Source organism: Triturus cristatus, chromosome 3_2, assembly GCF_964204655.1.
Source record: "Triturus cristatus chromosome 3_2, aTriCri1.1, whole genome shotgun sequence".
Taxonomy (NCBI): domain Eukaryota; kingdom Metazoa; phylum Chordata; class Amphibia; order Caudata; family Salamandridae; genus Triturus; species Triturus cristatus.
Window position 1 is genome coordinate 1,047,752,980 of NC_140584.1, and position 12,107 is coordinate 1,047,765,086.

Here is a 12,107-nt window from a genome sequence, read left to right on the forward strand (position 1 = left end):
GGATCTCGCTACTTGGGGACGTCTGGGTTGGAGACCACATCAGATCCTTTGCAGATTTACAGCAGCGCTATTCCCTCCATTCCTCCCAATTTTATAAATACCTACAGCTCATGCATGCCCTTCGAGTACATATTCCGTCTCCCACCTCCTTTCCTGAATTCAGTCCCCTTGAGGCCCAAGTGATGATGGGGAACCTGGGTAGAGAGGGGATGTCGCGGATCTATCGCTCCTGCGCGCCCATCTAGCGCCTGCATGCGGCCCTCTCGACCTGCACGAGATGCAACCACACCCCGACAGACTTCCACCAAATGATTTGGCAATGCCCGGTCCTTGCACCATTTTGGGCGGGAGTGGAACTGGAACTCACACAGACCCTGGGTTGGACGGTTCCTCATGACCCAATATGTCTGGTCCTGGGTGTGTTTGATGGCCTTGATGAATCTCGGGGCGATAATCGCTTCCTGGGAACAGAGGTGGCAGTAACGAAGTGAGATATAGCGGCACTCTGGTCTCAGGCCAAGCCCCCTACAATACGGAAATGGAGACGGGGGATGGATTGGTGTGGGGCTCAAGAGGAACCCCTCTTTGAGGCCTGGGGCTGCCCCGAGCTTTTTGGCAAGATATGGGGCAAATGGTTCAATCTACTGCCATAAGGGGTGCATGTGTTTCTTGTACAGAAATAACCATATGCAAGTGTTTTTATTCATCCTGGTGTATGATTTACAAGTCTCTGTCGTCTCTCTTCCAAATGTATTTTCTCCAAATAATGTGCTTGGTTTCACTGCCAATGTATTCTGTGATTTGTTCTTTAAAACCAATAAACTTGATTATCAAAAAAAAAGAAAAAAGAAAAGTAAGGACACTGTTGTTAGCATTGATATATACAAAGGGATATTTGCAAAGTGCCTAACACTATGTTCTAGATGGTTGTATTTTAGAATATTGAGTAGGCAATATCATGGACAAAATATCGAGTACCAAAATAATGAAATGTAAGTGCACATAGGGAAGTACAGATTAACTACTCTGAACTCCACATCCATGTACATTAAAGATTATATATTTATATATATATATCTCTTTAAAATACATAGATCTGTAGTTAGGTATAGTAAATCTACTTACCCGTTGATATATCTTTCCAAGATATTAACGTATAACAACATTCCTTACTCAATATTCCGTCACAAAACACCGCCACCACCAGTATTTAATCTTTTAGGCACACAGGCATCATTCGATTGTTATTCCGAGCAGCTGACCTACATGGCTCAGAGCCATGTCATGATTGTGGTAACAAGTATAAAAGAAGTTGAACATAGCGGTAAGGAATTTATAACTAACCTATGTTTCTTACACATATATCGTTACCGAAGGTAAGTAACTTGTTCATCTAAAAGAAACAGTTAGTTATAGACGCCATACCTTAGATTAGATACCCCAGCAATACCAACCCTGGAGGTGCTCCGCTTGTGTACGGCCCGACCTTTCTTGGCGCCCACGTAGCCAACAAAGAGTTGGCCATCCACCCGGAGCTGTATTGTGCGAGCCAGATAGAAGGAAAGCGCACGTTTTGGGTGTAGATGGTGGAGCCTTGTTCTGCTTGGGTTGTCGGATCAGATAGAACCCGCTCAACAGAGCCTCTCTAACCCAAATCAGAACGTTACCCCCTCCCTAGGGCCTATTTACAAGAACACACATATATACATGTACCACCTAAGGACAGGGAATTCCTATTATATGGATATATATATATATATATATATATATAGCAGCCTCGCGGTCTCAGACAGACCCAGGACTTCCTGCCCAGACGGCAGCCCCAGCCTCGCGGTCTCAAACAGACCCAGGACTTCCTACCCAGACGGCAGCCTCAGCCTCGCGGTCTCAAACAGACCCAGGACTTCCTACCCAGACGGCAGCCTCAGCCTCGCGGTCTCAGACAGACCCAGGACTTCCTACCCAGACGGCAGCCTCAGCCTCGCGGTCTCAGACAGACCCAGGACTTCCTACCCAGACGGCAGCCTCAGCCTCGCGGTCTCAGACAGACCCAGGACTTCCTACCCAGACGGCAGCCTCAGCCTCGCGGTCTCAGACAGACCCAGGACTTCCTACCCAGACGGCAGCCTCAGCCTCGCGGTCTCAGACAGACCCAGGACTTCCTACCCAGACGGCAGCCTCAGCCTCGCGGTCTCAGACAGACCCAGGACTTCCTACCCAGACGGCAGCCTCAGCCTCGCGGTCTCAGACAGACCCAGGACTTCCGACCCAGGCGGTAGCCTTAGCCTCGCGGTCTCAGACAGACCCAGGACTTCCTACCCAGACGGCAGCCTTCACGAGTTCATCCTATGATCACCATAATACACGACAGGGGAATCAGGGTTACCATGTATCAGATCACACAAAGACCACTAGTTGAGCACAACCTGTTCTTCAGTTCGAGGGGCTCCTTCCTCCCTCATTCAGTTACCACTTACCTGATCAGGATTAACATCTGTTCATGTTAAGTAACAGCTGACTAGAAGAATAGGCTACCCTCTCATGCAAGAGCACATGTTGGTTCACTATAACATCAGATCACACAAAGACTGCTAGTTGAGCACAACCTGTTCTCCAGTTCGAGGGGCTCCTTTCTCCCTCACTCAGTTACCACTTACCTGATCAGGATTAACATCTGTTCATGTCAAGTAACATCTGACTAGAAGAATAGGCTACCCTCTTATACAAGAACACACAGCACATGTTGACTCACTACAAACTGAATACTTTATTTAGTCACTACATACACGCTCACAGAATATATATCATATACCACCTGCAAAGGAAAGTGAAAGATTAAGTTGTACACTCTAATAAAAAGGGGTTGACATCACCTTGGTCGTATGTAGCCTGCACTCAATGGTCATCTAGGTTTCCTTCCAGTCTGCGCCTCGGCTTCGCCTGGAAGTCACACCTCTGCAGTCACAGATCTACTCCCTTCTCTTTTCTCCGAGTCACTGGGACCTCTTCCTCATTGGCTACTCTCTTCTCTTTGGCTGCTGTGTTAGAAGAATATCTGTCTCTCGGTTTTCCTCCACCTTCAAGTTTATCATCTGTCTTCCCTGGAATAAATGGTAGCTTTACTGCTAACGGCCAGGTGCCGCCTACGGACTAAAAGCAAGTGCCAGTGTCTGCCTCAGACTTTCACTAATATAGATGTGCATTTTCTCATGGAAAATACCAGCACGTAACCTGCCGCCCACCAAATTCCTGTACCTCCCCGTGCCAAGGACACGTTCCCAGCCGGCCGGCCTGATGTAGTGTCTTCGGCATGAAGAAAAATACAATCCTTCGATAAGGGCCGGCCTGAACCGGTTCTCTCCAAGCGAATAACACCTCCTAACTAAAACACTGCCTATGACCTAGAAGCTTCCCAAGCTGCCAGAGCAGGAGGAAAGATGGAGTCTCTCCCGTTTAAGGCCTACCAGGCCTGAATTCAGCACGGCTCCATGAAATACCCTCACTACAGAACAGATTACCCCTAATGCTAACGAATCTATCCCCTAGGATATGTATGCAAACCCTGATCTATGGGGAAGAACACAGGATCATGTCGAAGTGCCTAATAAATAGGCTCTATACACTACTCTAACCCTTAGACTTGAATGGAAAGAGACTGAAGTCACATTAGGCCCCTTTTAACACAAAAAGGCCGGGGAAATCTAGCAATACAAGCCTCTCTTCCTCTTTAGAAGGATGCAGAGGCGGAAAGAAGGTGGGCAAAGTGATGGTTTGTGTAGAAAGGTGGATATCTGACTATGGTTACCCCCAACTTTTTGCCTAGTGTCTAGCTGGTTTTTCGACTTAGTTGGCCTGAGATCCTGCCATTCAGGGTCTCAGGCTGTCTGCTCTCTCTTTAAAATGGACTCCATGTACCCTAGGTACATAACCAATTGGTAAGGATCACCTTATTGGACCCTGTACAGTGTACCCTAGGTACCCAGGGCATAGGTGTACCCTAGGCCTCCCAGGGGCTGCAGCATGTATTATGCCACCCCTGGTCTGGCCTTCCAATCAGACACAACTGGCTGATCACTCAGCTGGGGCAAGGTCGTGTAATCACCCCTTGCTTAGGTGTAGTATTCCTATACCTACCTTATATATAGACACATGTGTACCTATCAGTCACTCCTATGGCAGGCCTTGACAATCCTGGAGGCAGAGTGCTTGGTAACATGTGAGATGGTGCTCTAGCATGAGCTGAGCCTGTCTGCAGCTTTCGGAACCATGTCCTTATAGCTGTTCTATGATATAGCCTACCATATACTCTTAAAGTGCCTTATAATCTTAGACGGTTATGGTAACTATGGTTTGGCTTTATCAAAACATGTCGTGTAAGGTGTCTAACACTCGGGAATAATACCCCCATGCCATTTCTGGACATGAGAATATTATTCCCCCCTTCTAGAGGGAAAGACATGTTAAAATCATACTTCAACTGTTAGCCTCTGACCAAAGCCTCAGCATCACAAAATGGATGCTGCTGCCACGACACAAGTCTGACCTCCTGCAGCTGGGAGTGATCCCAGCCAGGGAGGCCTGGACAATAGGTTTCCTGCTTGGGGAGGTGCTAGCACCTCCCCAGACAGCCTTTAGTGTATTGGGGCAGGGTGGGCTGAAAGGAATGAGACATGCCTGGGGCACACAAGGTGTTCCTTGCATAGTCCAGTTCAAACCGGCGCTGGGGCACTCCAGCCCCAGCTCTGGCGCGAAACTGGACAAAGGGAAGTGGGTGTAACCACCCCCTCCCAGGTCCCACCCATAAGGCGTGACCTAGCAGGTATCCCAGCCCCCCAGATTAGTATAAGAGTGGGAGTTGGGCCTCAAGACTTTAGATTATCCTGAACCTGCAAACTTGAACAGAAACTCTGGACCTTCGACATTCGACGAAAGAAGAAGACTGAAGAATCTCCCTTGTAGCCAAGGAGTGGCTACCCTGTGCAAACAGGCACCATCAAGAGACTACCCTTTGCTTTGCGACCGTTCTACGAGGAACCGACTGCAGAGCCCGACCAGAGCCTTGACTTCCAGACTTCTCCGACCCTCATCCACATCTGCAGCAGAGCTGAGATCCGTGGAGGCGACGAGCGACGTGGGACCGGCTACCTGGGAAAAGTGGCTAGTAACTTACAGCGCAGCTTCTGAGGTACCCTCGAAGTTGTGCACCCGAGATTGAGAAGCCCCAACCCCAAGCACCAACTGCACCGAAGATCAGCCCCCCACACTCCACGAGTCCTGCGTGGGGCCCTTCAGCATTTTCCTGCTTGCCGCGTCTGTCCGGTTGCTTGCCCGCTGGCTAGTGGCCTCTGTGACGACGCTCCCTGAAATCTTCTGCGCTGGTTTGGCTCCTCCAGACTGGCTCCCGCTTCTCTGCAAAGAAGAAGCACCCCAGACCTTCCTGGTCTGCACCAGAAGCAAGTCCCTTGTTCTTCGTGGGTTCCGCTTGCCAAGGCTTGGTGAGTCCTAGTCCAACTTCGACGCCGCCGACAGCAAGAGCCTTCGTGGGACAGCTCGCCTCCTGGTCCTGGTCGTCCTCGACGCTTCCTGGTCCTCCTGGCTGCAGCGACAAGCTTCACCTCCACCTGCAACTCTTCACGACATCGCCTGGTTCCTTCCTGGTTCCACGTGGTCACTGGCTAGTGACCTTGACTCTGTCCCCTCTGCTTGCAGGTTTCTTCTCTTCTTGATCCCAGCCTTGGGATCCACCGGACACTCTTCACTGACTGCCTGTCAGCATCTTTCTTCAGGCATCCATAGGAGTCGACGACGAAAACGACGCATCTTCAACCCTATGCACCCGCAGCCTGTGGGCTAGGTAACTTGGGTACTCCGGTGCTCATCAGGATAGTGACTATCCTAGTGTCTAGTTTTCAAGTCTCAACTTCCTAGCTACTCCGGAAGTGTCCTAAATCTATTTATTTCTAAACTGTAACATTGCTATTGACTTTTACGCATTACGCGTGAGTGTTTCCACTCTGCACACGAATCCCGTGGGCCTCCCACTTCCTAACTAACGCTAGTGTAGTGTAGCCCCAGCGATTCCCTAGGCCTAGGCCTATTCTATTTCCGTGACAGTGGTTCTTATACCACTTACTTAGTATATGGTTTGCGTGGCCCCTAGGGCCTAACTGTATTACTTACCTGTGTGACTTACTGTATGCATTAATAAGACTGTGTTGTACTTACCTCTAAACTCATAAAGAGTGCTGAGGGTTTGCTTAGAATAAATACACTTTATTTTATATATATATATCTGTTGTGGTGTCCTTTCATTTGGTATTCAAGGGATTATATATGGTATCACAGCTGGCTTCACATGCCATTCAGAGTTTAGCCTAAGACTGCTCTTGTCCATGCTACCACTAGGATAGCTGGTCTATAAGGTTGACTTCACAACCAATCACCATAAGGGTATTTGGACTGATATAAGGTGTACACTATAACTAGTGACATCATACATCAGGCCAACTTCTCACATTGGTGGCAGCGGTTGGGATCTGAGCTTGCTGTTGTAATACCATTGTAATCTTGAGATACTAAATTGGAAGATCACACAGATATTGTCTAGGTACATATAACATAGTTTATAATACTTAAGTCCTACTGGACTTAGTGGTTGTAGGTTGAAGGGAGTAACACACCCTGACTACAACTACTAGAGAGGTTTAGTAGATACAACTAGTGTAGGTAGGTGCACACACCACACCCTCACTAGAATCATGCCCCTGGATGGAGATCACACTGATGCTCCCTCAGGAGAGGAGAATCCTAGACAGGTTCCCTCTAGGTATGATGCATTCACATTCCAGGAGATGAGACAATTGTGTACCTCCAGAGGAATAAAACAGGGTGCAAACCCTACCCTTAGACAGCTAGTGGAGCTTCTGGAGGCCTATGATGCTGAAAGAGCTGCCAGGGATGGTGCCATAGCTGTAGATAAGGGTCTACCCACCACAGATGAGTCAGATGGGACTTCAGATGGGGAGGTAGACAGCCAGAGCCAAGTAAGGAGACTTAGCCAGGCTAACTTAAGTTTACATGGGAGTTTGCATGGGGTCCCCCCATACAGACCCACAAGTAGACATTCACAGAGAAGCAGGAGGGACAGATCCCCTTCAAGGGAATCCATCCACTCCCATGTTTCTAGCATCTCTAATGCTTCCTCTCACAGGGGAATGACTTCACCTGAGAGAAAGGAGCATAAAGCCAGAATGAGGGAAGCTAATCTGAGGATTCAGAGGGAAGAAATTGCCCTTGCCAAAGAGAAGCTTGCTCTGGCTAGAGAGCAAAAATTGTGTGGGTCAGAACCCACTGGTGGCAGCAACATCCCTAGAGATAGGGATAGGTCTTATGACCATAGAAACCTAAGCAAGATAGTCCCCCCATATCAGAATGGGGATGACATCCACAAATGGATGACTGCTTTGGAGAGGGCCTGCAAAGTACAGCAGGTACCCCAAAGTCAGTGGGCAGCTATCTTGTGGCTCTCCTTTTCTGACAAAGGTAGAGACAAGCTCCTCACAGTCAGTGATGAGGATGCAAACAATTACAAAGTCCTGAAGAGTGCTCTGATAGATGGGTTTGGCTTAACCACTGAGCAATATAGGTTGTTGTTCAGAGACACCCAGAAGACACAGACACAGGACTGGTCTGATTTTGTGGATTGTGCCACTAAGGCTTTGGAAGGTTGGTTAAATGGCAGCAAGGTGCAGGACTATACAGGATTGTACAACTTGATTATGAGGGAGCAGATCCTTAATAATTGTCAGAACCAGCTTCTCCATCAACACCTGGTAGACTCAGATTTGACCTCTCCCCAAGAATTGGGAAAGAGGGCAGATAAATGGGTCAGGACCAGGATTAGGCCTAAAAATCAGGGTGGTGACCAAAAGAAAGATACCACCAAGCCTCAAGAGAAGGGTGGGGATAAAGCAAAAGAGAAATCTTCCTCAGGGCCCCAAAACTCCACACAGGGTGGTGGGTCCCAAGCTCCCTCCTCTACCACAGTTAAAAAGCCTTACTGCCATGTGTGTAAAACACCTGGGCATTGGAAAACTGACAGCAGTTGTCCACAGGCTAAAAACAAAACTGTTCCTCCAACTACTCCTGTCACACCACCTATTACTGTCAGCAGTAATCCCCCAGGTGGTGGGAGTGCCCCCAAAAATTTGGTTGGGTTTTCTTGGGGAACACAGGGGGATCCTGGCTTAGCCAATTCCCCTGCAGCAGCTACTCTTGTCTGTGATGGTGGCATGGGGTTTTCCAACTTCACTGCCTGTCCCAACACTTTGGGTAGGTACAGACAGGAACCCTACATCAATGGTAGAAAAGCTGAGGCCTACAGAGACACTGGAGCTAGCATCACTATGGTGGCCCATAGGCTAGTTCCCTCTGAGCAGCTTTTGCCTGGTTTCTCATACCAGGTAACTAACATTGATGGCAAACAGAACAGTCATCCCATGGCAGAGGTATGTCTCAGCTGGGGAGGTGTCACTGGCCCTAAAAGGGTGGCAGTGTCTCCAACCTTGCCTGTGGACTGCTTGCTGGGGAATGACTTAGAACTCTCAGCTTGGGCTGGAGTTGAACAAGACACCCATTCTAAAATGGTAGGCCTTTCCAAAAAGGGTAGTGGGGTTGTGCCAGTCACAACCCCTGTCCAAGTAGCTTTCCTCCCTGAAAAGGTTGGAAGGGCAGTGGTAGCCACAGCCCAGGCACAGACAGACTTCCCTGTAGAAATTGGCAGAGCTGTGACAGTCACAGCTCAAACACAAACTGAGTGCCTTCCTGAAAAGGTTGGCAAGACTGTAATGGTCTCAGCCCACACTCAGACTGATATAGGTGTAGTGAAGCCTGAAACTATGGATCACTCCACACAAACAGAGAGTAGTGGGGAGGAAGAAAAGTCTCCCTCTCCCCAGACATTAGGAAGAGGTCAGCCTCCTCAGGGATCTGACCTCACCCCTTGTGAAGGAACTGCCCCAGAGGTAGCCAGGCCTGGCCTGGCAGAGCCTCTGATGTCAGTGGCCCCTTCCAAGGTGGGACCCAGTCTGGTGCAGGTAGCCTGCCTCTCTCTACCCTGCCTCAGTCAGCCCAGGGCTGCAGAGGTCAGGGAGGCCAGTGGACCCCAAGAGGGCCCCTGTCCACAAGAACCCCCCCTTCAAAAGAATGAGGATTGCCTGGTTAGTTGCCCTAGCCAGGTGATGGGTAAAAACATTCCTGAGGGATCCCCTTCACAGGTAGTTAGGGACCTCCCCCAGAGGGATTCTGTTAGGCACAGGCAAACATGGGACCTTAGGGCCCCAAACCTGACCTGTCCCTCCAGTAAGCCCACAAAAGGGACCCAGCCTCCAGCTTTAGGTAGCCAGAGGCTGACCCTGAGAGCACAGTGCAACTCAGTTAGAGAAAGAAAGGCATCCATGGTGGAGGATGATTGGAGGAAGCTGAGGCCTCACTTTGAGGACACTCACTTCAGTACTCCATCTCAACACCAGCCTTTTACTTTGCAAAGACACACCAAATGTAGAGATTCCCTATGGTGGAGACCCTATGATATCTTTAGGATGAGGGATTGCTTAGTGGACCATGAGACAGGGGGTAACCATGCCAGTGCTGGTTCTTCCTTATATGGCCACTCAGGCAATAGAGGCTTACCTTGTCAAGGCCAGCCTTATCTCCTTTCGTTTGCGGGGGGGGTTGTGTAGGAAGGTGGATATCTGACTATGGTTACCCCCAACTTTTTGCCTAGTGTCTAGCTGGTTTTTCGACTTAGTTGGCCTGAGATCCTGCCATTCAGGGTCTCAGGCTGTCTGCTCTCTCTTTAAAATGGACTCCATGTACCCTAGGTACATAACCAATTGGTAAGGATCACCTTATTGGACCCTGTACAGTGTACCCTAGGTACCCAGGGCATAGGTGTACCCTAGGCCTCCCAGGGGCTGCAGCATGTATTATGCCACCCCTGGTCTGGCCTTCCAATCAGACACAACTGGCTGATCACTCAGCTGGGGCAAGGTCGTGTAATCACCCCTTGCTTAGGTGTAGTATTCCTATACCTACCTTATATATAGACACCTGTGTACTTGGCCTTGGATGTCCTTCTGGCACACCATAACCAAGGCTAGGTGGTTAGGAGCTGTCTAGCCTGCCCCCTTTTTATGATATCCAACTTTGTTTTTCCTCCACCCCTCCGAGTGCGAGAGAGAAAATGGCGGCCGACACTTCCTGGTTTCGACCGATTCGAATGTTTACTAAGATCTATCAGCCAATCAGAATCGCGCTGGCGCACGGCACCGTACGCGTACGGTAAGCTTACGGTGCGCGCTCGGAGCGCTCTTACAGATATATAGATTGATTTAAATGCTATTTTCTCAGGAACTAATGAACAGATTTACACCAGACCTACAAAAGGCACTTCCTTGACCTGAGGACTACCTCTCTGCCAAATTACAAGTAATTCTGTTCAGCCGTTCGGGCTGTAGCTGTGTCTAAAGGTCCTATAGAAAAATGCATGGGGAAAACGTGTTTTGGGACCCCCCTTTTTTCTCAGCCCCCACTTGACGAATCCCCCCGAGACTTTCAGGGTAGGAGCGGAGCGTAGCACCCCATTAGTTTTGAAAATTTCGCGAGGATTCGTCGACCGGCGCCAACGTTATTCCAAATAGAATGTTGTGGATTTCCTATGGAAACAGGGTCCTAACTATAACTACCTACTGGCGACCGCCAGTAGGTAATATATACATATCTATATTCACTGAAAAAAACACAGGTTTCAAGGACGTTATAGTTTTTTGGACATTTTACTTGTACAAAACCAGAGAAATTCAGCCGTTATAGTTAGTTCAGCTAACTATAATTTGCGCCCCCGCAATGCCCTGCTGATGACGTCACATATTACATCATTCATGACATAGTCAGGGACATCACTGATGACATCATCCAGTGACTGTGTGTTTCTGTAAAGTTTAAATGTTTTATATATCTATATCTATATATATATATATTCGCTGAAAAAACCATAGGTTTCAGGGGTGTTATAGTTAGCTGGACATTTCCCTCGTACAAAACCCTAGAAATTCCCCCGTTATAGTTAGTTCAGCTAACTATAACTCGCGTGCCCCCGCAATGCACTGCTGATGACGTCACATATTGCATCACTCATGACATGGTCAGTGACATCACTGATGACATCACTGATGACATCTCAAATGACATCACTGATGACATCATCCATGTAATCAATTAGTGCATCTTCTCACACCCTAATATAACCTTTGATACACCGACTCAAAATTTCGGATGGGTCTGTGTGTGTTTGGGTGTGTTGGTGAGTGAATAAATGTCTCAGAGGTACATGTGTGAGCACCTGCATATGTGAAAGGCAGTATATGTGAGTGTTGGAGTATATAAATGACTATATGTGAGAGAGTGATTGTGAGAGTGGCTGTATGGATGAGTGTGTGCGTCTATTAGTTATTGTATAAGAATGTAAGTATGTGTTAGTATATGTTTGAAAAAGTGAGGTTGTGTGTGTATAACTGTATAGGTGAGAAAATGGGAGTGTGATTGATTCTTTGCATGACTGACTAGGTGTGTGAGTAACTCTATGGATGAGTGGCGGTGTGTGAGTGACTGTATAGATATGTGAGTGCATATGATAGTGCTGTATTGATGGATGACTGCATGTATGAGTGACTGTATGGGTGGATGCATATGTAGACCTAGGAATCAGTGAGTGGGTATCTACCAACTGGTATTGGTATGTTTATGGTTTCGAAAATGGTAGTCTGTATTTTAGAGTGGCTGTATCAAAGGTTATATTAGGGTATGAGGAGGTGCATCAGATTATCACGTGGATGATGTCACCAGTGATGTCAATTGAGATGTCACTGACCATGTCATGAATGATGTAATATGTGAGGTCATCAACAGTGCATTGCGGGGGCGCGAGCTATAGTTAGCTGAACTAACTATAACGGACAAATTTCTCTGGTTTTGTACGAATGAAATGTCCAACTAACTATAACGTCCCTGAAACCTGTGGTTTTTTAAGTGAATTTCTAAGGTTTTTT

At 48.1% G+C, this 12,107-nt stretch overlaps 2 protein-coding genes across 5 annotated transcripts in view; one reads left to right on the forward strand and one right to left on the reverse strand.

Annotated features, from left to right (window-relative positions):
- The window catches only part of TSPOAP1 (TSPO associated protein 1), a 3,327,443-nt gene that overhangs the window by 2,128,989 nt on the left and 1,186,347 nt on the right, over positions 1 to 12,107 (reverse strand). The window lies entirely within an intron of this gene.
- Positions 6,438 to 12,107, forward strand: part of LOC146859078 (uncharacterized) — a 232,177-nt gene continuing 226,507 nt past the window's right edge. Inside the window, exon 1 of the mRNA XM_085649740.1 lies at positions 6,438 to 9,936. Within this exon, the coding sequence (XP_085505866.1) occupies positions 6,759 to 9,740 (2,982 nt within the window). The 5' untranslated portion in view covers positions 6,438 to 6,758 and the 3' untranslated portion in view covers positions 9,741 to 9,936. The remainder of the gene's footprint in view (positions 9,937 to 12,107) is intronic.